This window comes from Salvelinus namaycush, chromosome 11 (assembly GCF_016432855.1).
Source record: "Salvelinus namaycush isolate Seneca chromosome 11, SaNama_1.0, whole genome shotgun sequence".
Classification (NCBI taxonomy): Eukaryota; Metazoa; Chordata; class Actinopteri; order Salmoniformes; family Salmonidae; genus Salvelinus; species Salvelinus namaycush.
The window spans coordinates 32,269,836-32,289,098 of record NC_052317.1 but is presented as its reverse complement, the minus strand read 5'-3'; the positions used below and the strand labels follow the sequence as shown (position 1 = coordinate 32,289,098).

Here is a 19,263-nt window from a genome sequence, read left to right as displayed (position 1 = left end):
ATATCCAATTTTAGCATTAGCCACCTAGCGTTAGCGACGACAAATTAGAATTCATAACATATCAAACGTTTCGGGAAATTCCAAACATATTGTACAAATCTCAATTCGTAACATATCATGCGAAGGGTAAATCGAAAAATATGATGCGAATTGGATTAATACACATCATACGAAACATAACATATCACAATAATTATAAGAATATTCAGATTTACATTTACTATGTTACGTCTTCCCCTGAGTCCACGTTGCAGCCGAACGTGAAGTGATATAAAGCAGCGTAAGGTGTCATAAGCGTTCTCTTTCCTGCCTATCCTTGGTCGAGGAAGGCGGTGTATTCGCAGTGTTAATTTTACCAAAAGTTTATCTACAAACATCAGGCAAAATGGTAAGTTGATTTTGAATTGTTTTGCTATGATTCGGTGGACCGGAGATTCAGTGTTGTCCATGGGTAAAGAGTTGTAGACCTCCTTCCACATTGCCGGTGGCCAGTTGAAAGGAACCGGGCCGGGTGAAGCAGCCTCCTGTGCACCCAAGATGGATGCTCCCTGTTTGAACTGCATGACGATGTTTAGAGAACCGCGGCGGACATAGCTAAATTAACCCCCAAATTAGATTTTATGATTTTACAGTTACCAATTTTCTCCATATAATTTCGTTTAAGGAATATAGTGGCTGTTTGTATCTACGCAGATGTCAAATATTGGTTTTTACTATCAAACTAACCGTCTTTAGGGGTTTTATAACTGGGTCCGCCCAGTTAACTCTAGGCCAGAGTTTCCCAAACTCAGTTCTCGGGACCTTAAGGGGTGCACGTTTTGGATTTTGCGAGATGGCACTACACAGCTGATAAATTTTAAAACGCTTGATGATTAGTTATCAGCTGTGTAGTGTTAGGGCAAAAACCAAAACGTGCACCCCTTCGGGTCCCGATGTCGACGACCGAGTTTGGGAAACGCTGCTCTAGGTGTCACCCGCTATAATTTTTTTGTGGGTAATACTTTGTTTTTGACCACAAACGTTATAGCTAGTCACTGTTTGACAAGGGTCATTGGCAACCTCGATATTCAAAACCGTTTGTAATGGTAGCAAACTGGCCCATATGTCAATTCTAGTGTGGCGCTAGATAGCTAACGCGCAAATTTGTTGTATACGTTGGCAGTTAAACGTCAGTTATTGGGTCCAGGGTGGCATGACTTCTAGTTAGGTCGTTATGTGGTGGATTGCTCAAATTTAGGCCAACAAGTACAGCGTGATGCAGTTGTGCAAAATGGGCAGTTCCCAAGTAGCGTGCGTCACTGCTTATATCAAAAAGGCCTCTACTCAAGTCTAGGGCGGCGTATGCGCCAACGCTGGCTGGTTCAACTCAAAGAATCATCTCTTCGCCTTCATCAACAGAATAGGACTGCCACGACTACATGAGTCATCGAGCCAGCTGCCGATATAGCTAGATTTAAAAACAGATTATTCTTTATTGGTCAAATACGCGGCATATTGGCAGCTGGTGTTCCCTCCCCTTTTTAAATTGTCTGTTGAATTCGTCAGACTACTGCAGGCTACTATCATGTCACCAGCCAAGATGGATAACATATCACCTCACCCCATTTGAACAGAAGACTAGGCCTAATGCAGAAATCAGCATCCCTTTTCTGATGTGCCTTGTATAAGAGCTAGGTCATCAATGCATTGTAGCCCCTTTCTCCTCTAGCTAGATGGGGTTATCAAAGATGTTTACGTGCTTCTATAGGACAGTCAGTCCATCATAGCTCATTTCTCTTTCTGTGTTGCCTTTTATTGCTCTTAGGGTTTTGACCAGGGTTGCTGCTGTTAAGAAATGTCAAATGCATTTAATCACGTACATATAGTCGACTTGAATATTCACTTAGTCGTGCACTGATGTTAATGGGAGACTAAGTGGGAGTTGGTTTGCCCCAAATTTAATTTAGCCAGTTTAGTTATCAAGACTAGGAACAGATTCTCTTTTACCGTATTCTGATTATGTGGAACTTTGTCTCTCAGGTGAACTTTACAGTGGACCAGATCCGTGCCATCATGGACAAGAAATCCAACATCCGTAACATGTCGGTGATCGCTCACGTGGACCACGGCAAGTCCACGCTAACCGACTCCCTGGTGTCTAAAGCCGGGATCATCGCGGGGTCTCGCGCCGGAGAGACACGCTTCACAGACACTCGCAAAGACGAGCAGGAGCGCTGTATTACCATCAAGTCCACGTAAGTAGTACATGGTCGTGTTCATTCTGTTGCAAAATGTTTTACAACAAAAAAATAGGTTTCTTATTGGAGAAGTTCCGGTAGTCCCTCTGTTTCAGTCTAGTTGCCTCCCTTTCATTGTGAATGAATACAACCCAGGAGTGCCTGTTTGAATCTCATGTATGTTGCTTGGGGGGGTGAAGCGCTTAAAGTTAAAATTGTTAGCGTTCACCGGAATAAATGTGAAAGAGCAAAGTAAATGTATATATTTTACTTGAAGAGTGAGTGCTGCCCCTCCATGTGATCTGTTGACTCAGGGTGGCTTCTGAGCACCTTTTCCCATCGCTGTATGATAGGTTGTCATATGCTCTCACACTTTCATTAGTCTGCTGCCCTATGTACATAGTCATGAAACACTGATCACTTTCATAATGTTAATGTACTGGTTAACCGACTTCATAGGTATATATGGTATTCCAGGCCTATCCTATTGCTGTACATGTACTATTCAGATAAACTACAGTACCAGTCAAAAGTTGGGACACCTACTTAAGGTTTATTAATTTTTTTTACTACATTGTAGAATAATAGTGAAGCCATTAACTGTGAAATAACACATGACTCATGTAGTAGCCAAAAAAGTGATCGTTTTCTACTATCCCTGTCTGCATCCCACAGCTGACTGGGATGCTTGGTTTCAGACAAACAACCACATTAAAGTATATAATTCACCTGTTCTCTCTACCCTCGCTCCTCTCAGGGCCATCTCGATGTACTATGAGCTGGGGGAAAACGACATGGCCTTCATCAAGCAGACTAAGGATGGGCTTGGCTTCCTCATCAACCTGATTGACTCACCGGGCCATGTGGACTTCTCCTCAGAGGTTACAGCCGCCCTTAGGGTCACCGACGGCGCACTGGTGGTGGTCGACTGTGTCTCAGGTACACTCACGGTCTTGTCTCTATACTTCGGTCTCTTGCTGTTTTGTGTTCTTTCTTTATCCCAGTCGCCTCTCCCACTCTTGATTTTCATGTTCATTGTAGTCATTTAGCGTATGCTCTTATTCAGAGGGACTTACAGGAGCAATTATGGTTGAGTACCTTGCTCAAGGATATGTCTGCAGATTTTTCACCTAGTCTGCTCAGGGATTCGAACGGCAACCTGTTACTGGCCCAATGCTCGTAACTACTAGGTTAACCTGTTCATCTAACAACTTCTCGCTCTCCCATGGTCAGGTGTGTGTGTGCAGACAGAGACTGTGTTGAGGCAGGCCATTGCTGAGCGCATCAAGCCTGTGCTGATGATGAACAAGATGGACCGGGCCCTGCTGGAGCTGCAGCTGGAGCCTGAGGACCTGTTCCAGACCTTCCAGCGCATCGTGGAGAACGTCAACGTTATCATCGCCACCTACGGAGAGGATGAAGCGGGACCAATGGGTGCCATCATGGTGAGACTGGCACGGGTTGCGTCAACAGAGTTCTGTGGTTTAAACGGACGTCTAACATGCTTGTTACACCGCAATGGAGAAACCCATGTCCAGTTGAACTGACAGATGTAAATGGGACTAGTCCCCTAAACTCATCATAGGGAAACATGTTTGACATAACGGATAATGACCTGGCCCTATTTTTCTTCCCTCAGATTGACCCTGTGATTGGTACCGTGGGGTTTGGGTCCGGCCTCCACGGCTGGGCCTTCACTCTAAAGCAGTTTGCTGAGATGTACGTGACAAAGTTTTCTGCCGGCAAAGACACCCAGCTGGGATCAGCAGAGAGGTGTAAGAAGGTGGAGGACATGATGAAGAAGCTGTGGGGAGAGAGGTACATGCACACCCACAGTACATGATGTACATAGTCTACACACTGTACATGATGACCTACTACTGTACATAGAAATATTCTGTAAGATGTGAGGACATGATGAATAATCTCCGGACAGAGGGAGTATTCATCCGGACAGTACTGGAACAAGATGTGCGTTTAGATGGACAGACCAAAAGATGCATGCACAAGTGAAGACTCAATGTTGAAATTGCGGGTAGACTGGTACACACTTACTCTGGGTGTGTTCCAGATAGACATTCTCTGTGCAGATTGTCAGATGTGTGTATATATAGATATAGAGATAGATAGATGGATAGATAAATATGCTGTCTGGAGAAGTGTAGCATCTCATGAACCACACCAATGTGAATTAGTAACTATTTCCACAGAGCTGCACTAAATGTATCTGGAATGCACTTTCTCTCTCTCTCCCTCTGGGCGCACTTGATTTAAAAACGCCTGTTGTGCTGGTTAGGCAGTGCTTGTACCTTAGGACCAATGAAATGGCTCCAAGGGACAACTCCGCCTACCCCAGCACTTCGGACGAATTAAATTAAGTGTGCCTGTTCTCTCTCGCTTTCTCAATCACACGCACACAGGTGCGGGCGTGGAAATATTGAAAAGTGATTGCAGGTATGTGGCGTGACACAGGCAGCCCCATATGTACAGTGTTTGTCTCTGTATGGAGACCTGAGGAAGACCAAAGGGTTGAAGACACAGTAAACCCATTTGGGAGCCTAAATTGCAGGTGCGCACTCTTCTCCTATGCTGGCAAACAATCTGACGTGTTGCAAATAATTCCTGTTTTTGGCTGTTTACGTGTCACGGCTGATCGTAACCTACTATATGTAAATGCTTGCGAGTTCCTGGCTGTCGTAGTGATATGAAGTTAACTGTTGCACTTGTCTTTTTTCCTTGACTCTTAATAGCACTGGTTTTGCAGATGGAAGCTATTTTTGAAGACCGTTTTACCAAAAGGTTTTGTTTGCAAACGGGGTCTAGGTCCATTCGAATTAGTCAGTCAATTCAGGAAGTAAACTAAAATGAAAGTTATAATTATTGAAGGGGGGTTATTTTCTCAAACCTGATAAGGATAGTTTATTTGAAGTTATTCCATGATTTAAATCACTAAATTGATTTCAATTGGACTGGACCACTACCCTGGTTGCAACTTGGGTTGAATGCACTTTTGAAATGTGCACCGCTCTGTATAAGAGTCTACTAAATGACTGAACTGTCAATGTGAATGTTAAATGTGTGTGATGTTCACCTGGTAGGTTTTTTGACCCAGCCACTGGGAAGTTCAGTAAGTCTAACCTTGGCCCTGACGGTAAGAAGCTGCCCCGCACCTTCTCTCAGCTGGTCCTGGACCCCATCTTCAAGGTGACCCCCCCCCCAACTGTTTTGATACATTATGCTATTTTTAACTAGTTACATTGCTTAACACCATTAATTGATTATATGTAATTCATTGACCAATAAAATATACATATTTTTATGGTAATTAACTTCTCCCTTCCTCCCTCCAGGTATTTGATGCTGTCATGAATTTCAAGAAGGACGAGACAGCCAAGCTGATAGAGAAGCTGGACATCAAGCTGGACTCCGAGGACAAGGAGAAGGAGGGTAAGCCCCTGTTGAAGGCAGTGATGCGTCGCTGGCTCCCGGCCGGAGAGGCCCTGCTCCAGATGATCACCATCCACCTGCCCTCCCCTGTCACCGCCCAGAAGTACCGCTGTGAGCTGCTCTACGAGGGACCAGGAGACGACGAGGCCGCCATGGGTGAGGGCTCTTAACTTCAGCCAGCCCAGTTTACACGCCAAGACACACTTGGCGCTTTATTTTGATGTCTCACACAACATCCAAAATAAAGTAACAGTCCATGTCAACTAGCAAAGGATTAGACATCACATTTCCTAGTTGATATAAAGTCTGGTATCATAATTCTGATTAACATCTTCTCAGGTATCAAGAACTGCGACCCCAAGGCTCCCCTGATGATGTACATATCTAAGATGGTGCCCACCACAGATAAGGGTCGCTTCTATGCCTTTGGCCGTGTGTTCTCTGGCTGTGTGTCCACCGGCTTGAAGGTGCGCATCATGGGACCAAACTTCACCCCTGGAAAGAAAGAAGATCTCTACATCAAGCCCATCCAGAGGTGTGTTTGGGCCGGGTACCATTTTAGCACAGCAGATGCGTGTGACTTACAACTTTTTTTTAAATTGTGTATATTCTCTTCCCCTTCATCCCTCTCACATTTGTCTCCTCTCTCTACCATTGTAGGACCATTCTGATGATGGGGCGTTATGTGGAGCCCATTGAGGATGTACCATGTGGGAACATTGTTGGTCTGGTTGGAGTTGACCAGTATCTGATTAAGACTGGGACCATCACCACATTTGAACAGGTGGGTTGTACAGCTCATGTTTTACTATAGCAAAACTCAAGATGGCTTTGACTTTTTATGACTGGAGCGCTCTGGTCAAAAGTAGTGACCAATCTAGGGAATGGGTTGCCATTTTGAACGGACAATGGATGAATATTTCTTACATCATATATGCTTGTCCAACAGGCCCACAACATGCGTGTGATGAAGTTCAGCGTCAGCCCTGTGGTCAGAGTGGCTGTGGAAGCAAAGAACCCTGCTGACCTGCCCAAGCTGGTGGAGGGACTGAAGCGTCTGGCCAAGTCTGACCCCATGGTGCAGTGTATCATCGAGGAGTCTGGAGAGCACATCATCGCCGGGGCCGGGGAGCTTCATCTGGAGATCTGTCTCAAGGATCTGGAGGAGGACCACGCTGGCATTCCCCTGAAGGTGAGGGCGGGGGAGGAACAGGGCATAGGGAACAAGATTGTACTCAAGAGGGAGACTACTGTACTTGGAGAAAGCAATGGTGCACTACAGAGGTGATTTTGTGTTCCACTGACAATCTACGTGTCTTTGCTCTGTTGCCATGGTAAGATGAGTCGTGGAGATATGTGGACTAACTCACTGTCCTAACCTGAGTCACAACTCTCTCCTCACCCTTACAGAAATCTGATCCAGTGGTGTCCTACAGGGAGACTGTGTCTGAGGAGTCTGAAGTGATGTGTCTGTCCAAGTCCCCAAACAAGCACAACCGTCTGTACATGCGGGCTAAACCCTTCCCTGACGGCCTGGCCGAGGACATCGAGAAGGGGGACGTCAGCCCCCGACAGGAGCTGAAAATCCGCGCCCGTTTCCTGGCTGACAAGTACGAGTGGGATGTGTCGGAGGCCCGTAAGATCTGGTGCTTCGGCCCCGACGGTACCGGACCCAACCTGCTGATGGACGTGACCAAGGGAGTCCAGTACCTGAATGAGATCAAGGACAGCGTTGTGGCTGGCTTCCAGTGGGCTGTCAAGGAGGTGGGTTTGCGTTGAGCTTGATAACCAACTGCTGCATCACAAGTCAAGTTTTCCTTGCAAAAGCTCATTGAAGCATTGTAGTTTAAATCTACATTCATGTCTTCAGTTTGTATGTGTAAATAGGTTAGAATCTCCAGTGTAGGCCATGCTGCAGGTACCTAGTTTACTTAGTCATTTCTGTCCCGAGTTGTGACATGCAGTTCCTTCCACCCTCCTACAGGGTGTATTGTGTGAGGAAAACATGCGTGCAGTCCGCTTCGACATCCATGACGTGACCCTGCACACAGACGCAATTCACCGCGGTGGCGGACAGATCATCCCCACGGCCCGCAGAGTGCTGTATGCCTGCCAGCTCACCGCCCAGCCACGACTCATGGAGCCGGTCTACCTAGTGGAGATCCAGGTGTGTGTAACTACTTTGCCACTAACCTGACCACTTTCTTACTTTGAATTGTATGCTAGGCTATAAGGGTCTAAATGTGATCAACTATGATGTTTCTGAATAATGCGTTTCTTGTCTCTGCAGTGCCCAGAGCAGGTAGTGGGTGGGATCTACGGTGTGCTGAACAGGAAGCGAGGCCATGTGTTCGAGGAGTCCCAGGTGATGGGCACGCCCATGTTCATCGTCAAGGCCTACCTGCCTGTCAACGAGTCATTTGGTGAGTTAACTCTATCTGGAGCTTACCAGGGACGAATTATGGGAATTGGCATTTCAGTGTACATTTGAAGAAAAAATAAATTAAATCGTGCTGACCCAGCCCTGTGCAGAACATTTATTCTTATCTGATAGGTAATGTCTAGAGGTGCCACATTGAACTCTGACCCAGGGTGTTGGACCACTACTGGCAGATAGACCTCAAACGTTAACTGTTCTTTTCCGTCCCCCGCCCCCAGGGTTCACCGCTGACCTGCGCTCCAACACGGGTGGCCAGGCCTTCCCCCAGTGTGTGTTTGACCACTGGCAGATCCTCCAGGGAGATCCCCAGGACCCCACCACCAAGACTGCCATTGTGGTGGCCGAGACCAGGAAACGCAAGGGGCTGAAAGAGGGCATCCCGGCCCTGGACAACTACCTGGACAAATTGTAAATGTTGTCCTGGTTCCCCCTAGTCACTACAACCCCCACCCCACTTGTGTAGATTGAGAATGATTGGGTAGGCATACGCAATATGTGGAAGATTTCACCTAGCCTATCGGAGGGTAACGTGACGCTATTGGCATATTGCTTATGGTATACCTATCCGACCCTTTCAGATGTACACAGTGCCCAGGGGAAGGGGCTAGGGCTTGGAAGTTAGTGGTTGTCTGACCTTTTTCCCCCCCCTTCTATTCCTCCATTGTACGAGTGAGGGATGGGACTGTACAGTGCACTGTGCGCAGTAGCGCTTGCCTAAATGGAAACCTGGTGACATCAATCCAAGGATGGAAATGTCAATCATAATAAAGATGAATAGAAATTGTACATGGAGTGGATGTCTTTATTGGCTTTTGAATGGTCTGAAATAAAGAAAATGGTAACTAGTGATTATGAGTTGATGGTGGATCAGGACAGCCAGAGGATTGTTAGTATATAAATGGTACAATTTTGGTGCAACAAGGTAATTTCGTTATACAATCATTAATGTGCCAGTAACTATTTCTGTAATGTTCCCTGAATACTTCATTTGACCCATGCTAACGATCCTTGGCCAGCAGTGTGTGACACTATCAATTCAGTCTGCATCAAAGTTCAGCTTTAGTGTGATTGTAATTTAAAGGCAATGTTTCCTCTTAGCGGGGACTGCATTTGTATGTTCTCAGGTGGAAATGACCTACATTTCAATCGGAAGCTGTATATTATGATGGCTTTGGTTAATTTGGTCCATACTTATTTGCACCCTTGATCAAGATGAGCTGGTGTGTAATTAATGGCTTTGGGAAATAAAGATGCTTTTACCTATGGTGGATCTTTGATGGGGCTGTTTTCCTTCTAAGTACCAGAACATTTAAGCCCAAAACTCTCCACAATCAACATCGGCCTTAGACTGCCCTAGGGATTTTAATCTTAAATTTAGAAAAAGGCTTATCCTCGATCAAACATTAGTAAAAAGGAATATTTCCATACAATACAGCTCCAATTTAGTTATTTTTTTGCTCATTGCCAAAGGTGGCTATTATGGACCTGACTTTCGTAGTGGTAGAGAGAGCTGAACATCCTGCAGCCTTGCGTAAATCCATGTAGAACATCCTGTAAAGGCAAATGACATGAGTCCAAAGACAACATTTTAACCTGATGGTTAAAAACATTGTCTAAAGCTGTTTTTGTGCATCCTAAAGGGCTAGGGACTGGAATTTAAGTCAGGGAAGCATGGTGGGTCACTGATCAATCGGATGGATCCTGATTGGTAGTGTAACTAAGTTCGTATATACATCGGCGTAGCTGGATGCATCTCACTCCCGGCGGACAGACCATACAAGGGGTGGTTCTGTAAATACATGTCAAGCTTTCCTCCTTTTCCCAAGTAAGAGTCAATAGTTCTGACCAGTTTATGACTCTTCCCAGTCCGGGTTTTAACCCCAGTATAGAGGCCCAGTCCTCCCTTTCGTCAAAGTAACAAATCAAACAGACCCCTCTCCATGGTCAGTGGAAGGGGGAGTTGAGAGAGGGATAAAGACCTTCAGAACTGGGTGCGTGGTTTCCACTACATCCCACAATCCAACCAATCAGACTAAGGAAGGGCCACGGGGTAGATAGGCAATTGTTACATAATCTAACAGGGCCAGAGTCTCTCAGCAGTCCAGTGACCGTGAGGTTAGAGGGGACTAGGTGTAGAAGATGACTTCAGGGATCTGTCCGTCTTCTACCGAGGTGCCGTTGTTGTTGCCCGCGGCGTAGCAGAAGGTGAAGCATGTCTTAGTGCCGGTGGAGGACGACTCGTGAGTCACCTTACGCATTCCCTTGGTCCCATAGTGAGAGTCAGGACCCTGAGAAAGACATGGAGGAAGAGAAGAGGAGAGATTGAAGTGATAAAGAGGGAATCACTGGTTACACAGCCAGAACAGGACCACACCTATCCAGGGAGGAAATAACACCAACCTAAACAAACATGTACAGTGACAGATGTACAGTAAGCCTGTACCTTGAGTGTGGCGCAGGCTGTGTAGTTGACGTTGGGTAGGATCTCCACCGGCTCCTTGAACATGACTCTGAAGGTGTTGGATGAGCCATCACAGCTGAAACCTGTGTCGTTCTGACCCAGCACTGTGTTACTATCTGTGTGAATGATCTGGGACGAGAGAGGGAAACGTTACAGAAACTATCTCCCTGGTCCCATATTCCCATTATAGTGCACTACTATGGACCAGAGCCCCATTGGCCCTGATCAAAAGTAGTGCACTATAATGGGATTAGGGTGCCACTTGGGACGCAAAGGTCACACATTCTACACAAACACACTGCTAATATATATCTATCCACAGGAACGTATATATTGTCATCAATGATTTAGGAGAGACAAATACCAGAGAGGGAAGGGAGTCTTTGTTCCAATGTATTCTGTCTATATAAATCAAATATGATTGATTGATTGATTGCCTGGATGTTGACTTGGTAGTCTGTGGGGCCGTGTATGGAGCCGTAGAGGCCAAAGCCAACCACAAAGATCCTCCTGTTCACTGAAAACCTGAGAGAAGAGGCAAAATATTAAAACAGGAGAGGAGAAGGAGGAATAATAAAACAGGAGAGGAGAAGAAGAGGAATATTAAAACAGGAGAGGAGAAGAAGAGGAATATTAAAACAGGAGAGGAGAAGAAGAGGAATATTAAAACAGCAGAGGGGATAAGAGGGATAGATTATGTCCTCAGGAAATATTTCTGAGATTAACTATCACACACACACAAAGTTAATTTGATCTGTGTGTGTTCTCACCGTATACGGTCACTGGTCCCACTGTAGCCCCAGCGGCTCTCCACCTGTCCGAAGCGTGTGATGCTGCACTCCTTCCCCCGTAGGCAGCAGCGAGGCCGGTCGATGAACTCTACGCGGGGCTTTGGGTTCACCGTGAAGTGAAGGAACAGACTCACCACCTCCCTGTCTGTCAGGATACTGGACTGGGCCGGTCCTGGGTGGAGACACAGCAGGGATAGGAGGACATGTCAGAGTGAGGGAGACTGAGATCGTGAGAGAGACATACAGTGTGCAAAAATGACTGACTGTCTCTCTGTGTGTGTGTGTGCTACCTGCGGCAAACTCCTCGATAGTCATGAGTGGGAAGCGGATGAGGGCGAGGGCCTTGCCCAGGACCCTGCGTTTGTTCTCTGGGGTGGGCTGTAGCTGCTGCCGGTGGGCCTCTGCCTCTGCCCAGCGTACCGCCGCAACAAATAAACGCACCTCCCTCACCCCCAGAGTGTCCCGCTCCAGCACAGCCACTAAAGTATCTGAGAGAGGGTAGAAAGATGGAGGGAGTGGACAAGAGAGGGAAAGAGAGAAGACAGAGAGGAAGAAGAGAGGGAAGGAAGGGAAGACATAGGAGAAGGGGAAAGAGTGAAAAGGAGAGGAGGGAGAGAGCAATCGTCATGAGACACAAACATTGCCATGCACATTTCAAGAATGCATTACCATATGTAGAGTGAACTACAATACCCAGATCTATGTCAGTGAAACCCTCAGCTGCGAGCGCATCTCCGGTATTCTTATCGATGTTCTCTAGACACAAGCTGGCAAGCTGGGGCTCATCGAAAAGTCGAGCCTGAAACACACACATCGATCAGAGACTCACAGTAAACAGCAGTTTACTTAACATGAACTGACCAAGAACCTACGCAACTCCTGTTTTGGGACTGACCTATTGATTTGAGCTGTTCAGACAAACTGTAGCAGAGTTATTTTGATACTGGGTCAGGCCACACAATCAGGCACTGGTTGACTTGTTTAGAGAATGCATCCCAGTCAGACAGTACAGTAGTAGCTGACCTGAGTGAGCAGCATGAAGGCATTGTCAGCCCGCAGGTTCTTCTTGAGGAACTCCACACAGTGGGCCTCCAAGGCTGGCACTGCATACTTCTTAGCTGTGTACAGAGTGGTCATCACCGTCTCAGGCCCTATCTGGACCTCATCAGAGTACAGGAACCTGGAGGGGACAAGATTAGATTACTGATAGCAGGGGACCTTTAATCTTAAGGCGTCAGTATGTTGTATTTACTAGGGATCCTGGGGTACATACACATTACGACACATCACACATAAAACAAAAGACATTACATCATATAACACCACTACAGATCTACAATACAGAATGTATAATACCACCATACAACAATATTACAATGTACGTGTGTGTAGAGTGCGTGTGCTAGCCTGTGTGTGCGTGTCTTGCTTCAGTTCGGCTGGCGGAAGTCGCATAGGCGAACGAGTGTGCTTGCATACTCCCTTAAAAAGACCTTCGTTTAAGAAACGAGAGAAAGGCAGCAATAGTACCGTTTGTCCATTTTGAGACGCCGTAGCCAGTATACACTTCCTCAAAACAGTCTGAATTAATCTAACGCAATAAATCTGTAATTAATTAGACGTTTTTGCCAAGGAGATCTTAGACGCACAATTTTACATCTAGTTAGAATGTTTGGTGCAGTATTTCTCAATGGGGGGGGGGGAAAGTGCATTATTATCTCTTGTTGAACAACAACAAAAACTTTATTAAAGAATTCCGACAGTTGACCAATCCCAGACGAAGGGGCGTATACTTCGGCTCCCGAACTTCAGCTGGCCTTGAGAAAAAAATGTTGTGTGCCCGAACAAAAATGTCATCATAATAAATGCAAACTCTTCCAAACTGTTTCGGCTGGGAAGCATGCGGACATGTGGCCTTTAGAGGACATACGCTTACACACCAACAGCATCATTGCATTTTGGTACACCACAAAAAGTGCATTATTATCTCTTGTTGAACAACAACAAAAACTTTATTAAAGAATTCCGACAGTTGACCAATCCCAGACGAAGGGGCGTATACTTCGGCTCCCGAACTTCAGCTGGCCTTGAGAAAAAAATGTTGTGTGCCCGAACAAAAATGTCATCATAATAAATGCAAACTCTTCCAAACTGTTTCGGCTGGGAAGCATGCGGACATGTGGCCTTTAGAGGACATACGCTTACACACCAACAGCATCATTGCATTTTGGTACACCACAATTACATTCATTTCCAATGAAAACGCTGCGTTTGCGTTGCGTAGCAGAGGCAGTTGCAGTGCGTTTGGTGTAGATTCATCGAACACATGTGTCAAACTGTATGCGTAGACGGTTTGACAGAAATGTAGAAGAAGGTGAATGTTGAACTTTTGTTGCATACATATCCAGATGATGCTGCGACTATTTTGCGCAACGACGCTGTCGGTGTGTTGGAAGCATTAAAGGCCCTGCATGGTCAATCCACCATCTGAAGTGGCCATGCAACATTTACTGTGATTCAGCCTCCACAGACGTCAGGGCTTTCATACTTCTTGCGCTTAGCAGAGCACAGCTATTGTTAAGGAAGTTGTCAAGGAAGCGAGTGTGTAAATACAGGATGTACTGCCCCTACCTACCGTCAACCAATCATGTCAATATGGGGCTATACAACTTTGAGGCGCACTGCAATGTGGTACAGAGTTTGAGTTGGCGTCTGCATGCCTCCAGAGTAGAGGTCGACCGATTAATCGGAATGGCCGATTTCAAGTTTTCATAACAATCGGAAATCGGTATTTTTGGGCGCCGATTTTTTAATTTTTATTATTTATTTTTTTACACCTTTATTTAACTAGGCAAGTCAGTTAAGAACACATTCTTATTTTCAATGACGGCCTAGGAGGCAGAACGACAGATTTTTAACCTTGTCAGCTCGGGGGATCCAATCTTGCATTGATTACAATGCACTCCACGAGGAGCCTGCCTGTTAGCGAATGCAGTAAGCTAAGGTAAGTTGCTAGCTAGCATTAAACTTATCTTATAAAAAACAATCAATCAATGACTGTCATTGCTCCAATGTGTACTTAACCACAAACATCAATGCCTTTCTTAAAATCAATACACAAGTATATATTTTTAAACCTGCATATTTAGCTAAAAGAAATCCAGGTTAGCAGGCAATATTAACCAGGTGAAATTGTGTCATTTCTCTTGCGTTCATTGCACGCAGAGTCGGGGTATATGCAACAGTCTGGCTCTTTGCGAACTAATTATGACATAACATTGAAGGTTGTGCAATGTAACAGGAATATTTAGACTCATGGATGCCACCCGTTAGATAAAATACGGAACGGAATAAACGTTTTGTTTTCGAGGTGATATTTTCCAGATTAGTCAAAGGTATATGGTTTAGAGAGAAATAGTCGACGCGTTATAATTCCTGTAATAACTTGCGGCTGAATTTGAAAGGGGTTCCTTCGTTATTTTACCGTTCATGTCTTCCATAGAGAATGTCTTGATCTACTTCAAATAAGGTCTGTTTCGTGCAGGCTTAAACCACCTCGACGTTTTGATACCCGTGTAAATCTCACTAGGATAAGGTAATGTTTGTCAACACATTTTCATAAATCCACTCTACAATTTTTTTTTTAATCTTCGCTTATATTTAGCCAATATTGATCAGAGTTACCTTGTCCTATGGATATCTACACAGTTATAAAATTGGCACGGTGATGTAAGCCTACACGAAACACAGACCTTATTTTAAGTGAATCTAAAAATATCCTATGGAATAAATGAAGGAACCGCTTATCAGACTTTTCTAGGTGTCATGGGAATTATGACTCGCACTTTGGTTGTCAATTCTTACCATGCCCATTATTAAAATAGGATTTCCTGCATATAGAAATTAAAGTTTGTTTTCAACATTCAACACAGGTAACTTAAACTCTATTTTTATTCAAACAGTTGAGAGTATTTGTCTCCTACGCAGACTCTTCAGTATCATTGTCACTTCAGAGCTGTGTGCGTGTGTATTTATGTATTATATTAAGTTAAAATAAGTGTTCATTGTTCATTCAGTATTGTTGCAATTGTCATTATTACAAAAATGTGTGTGTGTGTGATATATATATATATATATATATTTTTTAAAATAATAAATCGGCCGATTAATCGGTATCGGCTTTTTTGTCCTCCAATAATCGGTATCGTATCGGCATTGAAAAATCATAATCGGTCGACCTCTACTCCAGAGGCTTAGCAATTGCATCACACCCTCAGACCACATTCTCAGATTAAGAAAAAATTGTCTTTAACAGCCTTTGGTGGAACCAATAACCTGGGTTCTGCATACTATATGGCCATAAACTGTCAAATACCTTGGATGCGACCATTTGCGCTATTATGATTGTAACGTCTCTAAACCAGGAAGTACTTCTTACTTCAGTAATGCCAGAAAGGCTGTTGGTTCGACATCTGGCAACTCGATTTCCGTTGAGGTGGTCGCCATACCCCCGTTGAACATGGCATCGAAGACTGCGCTGCCCACAGCGAGAACGAATCTTACCAAAACCAAAGCCATCGTCAAATCAAAACAATGCCTTTCACCACTAACATGATGCATTAAACTCGCTTGGATTAATAAACATGTAAATTAGACGAATTTCTTTACTTTCTTCTACTAACCATCATTTGTAGACAAACTATAGTAATAAGGAAATGTACGTTCGCGCTTACCTGTGTGCGGGTATCCGTTGCACTCCCATACCTTTCCCCACCAGAAAATGAACGTCACTCAGAACCTCGTTATTGAACAGGAAAGCAAACCGTTCCTTTACGGTGCTTTTCGTCGCCTGCCAGTTGTACACGGGCTCCCGGTAAACCAAAACAGCAGCGGCCGGTGGTGCTGACGCCAGTGAGGAATGGGTTCCTGGTACACTTGCAGCGGAAACATTCGATGCCGTTGCTCCGGAGGCCCCCCTTGCCGCAGCGCTTTGAGCTGACGCTCGCTGAATCGAGTTCTGCACATTCGGTGGAGTTCCAGCTGCAACACCGGCGCTTTCTTCTCCGCCAGGCCCCGACTGCGGGTTGGGGCGCCTTGCAGGCGTAGGCATTGAATAACCACTGTTGCTGGGCTGGCCATTTCCCAAAGGCCCTGGGCCGGGGAAATTTAGGGAGGGAGGCCTGCCGCTGTAGTCCCCAGTAGCCATCTTGAATCTGAAGATCGTGGGAGGGGCGTGACGTATACATAAACGGAACACGGTCGGGTACTTGAACCAGAGGTTGTTTTGTAACAGATGTTTGCATATTTGTTATTATATTTGTTTATTAAAAATAAAATATATAACAAAAATAACGAAAAATAAAAAAGAACCATAGGCTCCAGACAGGATGCCTCTAGACCCAGATCCAGGATCAAATGATCATCTCCCCTCCTGACCACAACCAAGGTGGAGGGAAATGTAAAACGGACCCTAGATTATCCAGTAATAAAAACTGAGTGGTTGGAGCCCAAATGCTGAAAGCCGTGGTATATCAGACCGTATACCATAGGTATGACAAAAACAATATTGTACTGTTTTAATTACGTTTGTAACCAGTTTATAATAGCAATAAGGCACCTCTGGGGGTTGTAGTATATAACCCATATACCACGGCTAATGGCTGTATCCAGGCACTCCGCATTGCATCGTTAATAAGAACAGCCCTTAGCCGTGGTATATTGGCAATATACCACCAATATATTGGCAATATACCACTGCCCCTCGGGCCTTATAAATATCCGGTATTATGCACTCTACCTTGAACTAGAGAGGGCAATCTCTGAGTGAGCTGTACAGTGCAAAACGTGAGAAAAAAATCCCGTGCCGCCGGATGGCGCTATTATTTCTTACTTCATTTGACAAACGACGTAATAGCGTCATCTGGCGGAAGTAGGGTTACATGAGAAAGTGAGAGATAATCCTCAACTGGTTTAATGATTTGATGTCAGTTGTGCCAAAACAACACATCAGGTAATAAGCCTCGCACTATAGTATGATAACCTACACAAAGTACATTTAAATTGATTGAAAATTAAACGTTTTCAATTAAATTGATTGAATTAAATAAAGCAGTTGTTTCCATGTCTCTGAAGTACTTGATGCATAGATTCAGTTGAGACAGGGGCAGAAAAAAACATTATTCTTCCTTTTTTACAAGGATTTACATTTTCTTGGTTTTTCTCTTCAACAACAAATGACTGAATGTTCAAAAGCATTATACAAATTACATAATTAATTGGCTGATTGGTTGTTTGTCTGAAATTTACAAATTGTCCTGATCCATTGTTTTATTAAGGAAGCAGAGAGAAAAAGGAAATAGTGGCATATCATTTGACTCTTGGAACGCAAGGTGTATTAATACTTAGCTATGAAGATTAGGACTCAGAATCAAATGAAGAGTTCAGTCAGTGATACATGAGAAACAAAGAGACATTATAATATGTTTATCAATGTTGAGGTAATAAAGACATTGTTAGAATAAGTGATTAATCTGCTGTGCCAACACATCTCTGGGCCCAGTTTTTCAAAATATATCTTTCTGGATTTCGCCTGATTGTATTAATTTCATAGAAATAGAATAGGAGTCCCCATTCTACTAATTCTATTTATATGCGTTTAATCCTAACTGATAGGCAAAATCCAGATAACTTTTGAAAAACAGACTGTACCACCTTATCCTGAATGACTTCCTAATGACTGACCATACAGAGCAGAGCTGTTGCTCCAGACTGCCTCTGACACACATGACCAGAGATACCGTAGAGCTATATGCAGACATGGCTTCATCAATGCAGATTTAGCCGGGGATATATACCTAAACCCCTCTGCCATCTTGTCTTTACAATGTGCTCCTTCATCATCTCTTTATCATATGCACAGTTCAAAATGAAGTGGAATCTTTAAACAATCTTTTCATTTTCACCTGGTGAACAGCAGGTGGCCAGTGATGGTGCTGTGGTGGTTTACATTGTCAAATACCCATGATTTCACACACAGTTGCATGAAGATCACATCTCCCACCTCCAGCAACAGAGATATGAGGGTAACATTTATGAATAGTTTTATAACATGTTTAAAGTTGGGTAACACTTTGCGTTACGATTTGATATACCTGTGTAAGAAACTGAGTTTCTCATCTGCAGATCAAAAACAGATTGTTTGCATAAAGTGATCAATGGCTTGAAGATCTAATAGTTTGCATTTACTTGTCTTTTGACAAGTTTTCTTTACCTGTGTTTGAATTATAGGCATTGCTGATGTTTGTGAAGTTTCAGCATTGTAGGGTCATGTGTTTCCTTCTCCTGATGCAAGCAGCGAAGCTGAGAAATCCACCTTCCTGACTGAGACACAAATTAAACATTGATGTTAGCTCTCTTCTTTCGTTTTTTAAATGCTGAAAGCCTGGGCAGTACATCCAGTATATGGGATATTCCATTGGGCCTGTGTAGTCACTCATAAAGCACTCGTAATTATCAGCATATCATTACCATGCTGTAACGCTCGTCGTCAGAAGGAATAGTGGACCAAAGCGCAGAGTGGTAAGTGTTCATGATTTTTATTTAATATCAAAAACACTCGACCAAAGTAACAAAAACTAACGCGAACAGTTATGTCATGTGCAGACACTAAACAGAAAATAATTACCCACAAATGAAAGAGGGAAAAGGACTGCCTAAGTATGACTCCCAATCAGAGACAACGATAGACAGCTGCCTCTGATTGGGAACCACACTCGGCCAAAAACAAAGAAATAGAAAACATAGAAATAAAGAAACAAGAATGCCCACCCTAGTCACACCCTGGCCTAACCAAAATAGAGCATAAAAACCTCTCTATTTCCAGGGCGTGACACATGCAGAATAAAATAAAAA

At 44.3% G+C, this 19,263-nt stretch overlaps 2 protein-coding genes across 3 annotated transcripts; one reads left to right on the top strand and one right to left on the bottom strand.

Annotated features, from left to right (window-relative positions):
- Positions 1-265: 265 nt before the first annotated feature.
- On the top strand, positions 266-8,889 carry LOC120056026 (elongation factor 2-like). Its single transcript, XM_039004158.1, has 14 exons — positions 266-388; positions 2,020-2,234; positions 2,974-3,155; positions 3,450-3,661; positions 3,856-4,034; positions 5,315-5,420; positions 5,567-5,819; positions 6,003-6,198; positions 6,324-6,447; positions 6,613-6,855; positions 7,074-7,427; positions 7,648-7,830; positions 7,954-8,086; positions 8,322-8,889. Exons 1-14 carry the CDS (start codon positions 386-388, stop codon positions 8,513-8,515), a joined length of 2,577 nt encoding a protein of 858 aa, XP_038860086.1. The 5' UTR covers positions 266-385; the 3' UTR covers positions 8,516-8,889.
- Positions 8,888-16,573, bottom strand: LOC120056027 (BTB/POZ domain-containing protein 2-like). Of its 2 annotated transcripts, XM_039004159.1 has the most exons (9): positions 16,086-16,573; positions 15,791-15,910; positions 12,379-12,535; positions 12,049-12,154; positions 11,646-11,843; positions 11,335-11,527; positions 11,002-11,089; positions 10,547-10,693; positions 8,888-10,391 (listed from the first exon to the last, which is right to left on the bottom strand). In XM_039004159.1, exons 1-9 carry the CDS (start codon positions 16,556-16,558, stop codon positions 10,230-10,232), a joined length of 1,644 nt encoding a protein of 547 aa, XP_038860087.1. In that variant the 5' UTR covers positions 16,559-16,573; the 3' UTR covers positions 8,888-10,229. The 2 variants fall into 2 exon arrangements, with proteins under 2 accessions (XP_038860087.1, XP_038860088.1); XM_039004160.1 differs by lacking the exon at positions 15,791-15,910.
- Positions 16,574-19,263: the final 2,690 nt, after the last annotated feature.

Coding starts and splice junctions, on each gene's coding strand:
- LOC120056026 (XM_039004158.1), top strand. Junction 3,156..3,449: donor GGTGGTCGACTGTGTCTCAG/GTACACTCACGG, acceptor TCCCATGGTCAG/GTGTGTGTGTGCAGACAGAG. Junction 6,448..6,612: donor CCATCACCACATTTGAACAG/GTGGGTTGTACA, acceptor CTTGTCCAACAG/GCCCACAACATGCGTGTGAT.
- LOC120056027 (XM_039004159.1), bottom strand. CDS start 16,558: ATGGCTACTGGGGACTACAGCGGCAGGCCTCCCTCCCTAAATTTCCCC. Junction 15,911..16,085: donor CAACGGATACCCGCACACAG/GTAAGCGCGAAC, acceptor GGTTTTGGTAAG/ATTCGTTCTCGCTGTGGGCA. Junction 11,528..11,645: donor TATCGAGGAGTTTGCCGCAG/GTAGCACACACA, acceptor GTCTCCACCCAG/GACCGGCCCAGTCCAGTATC.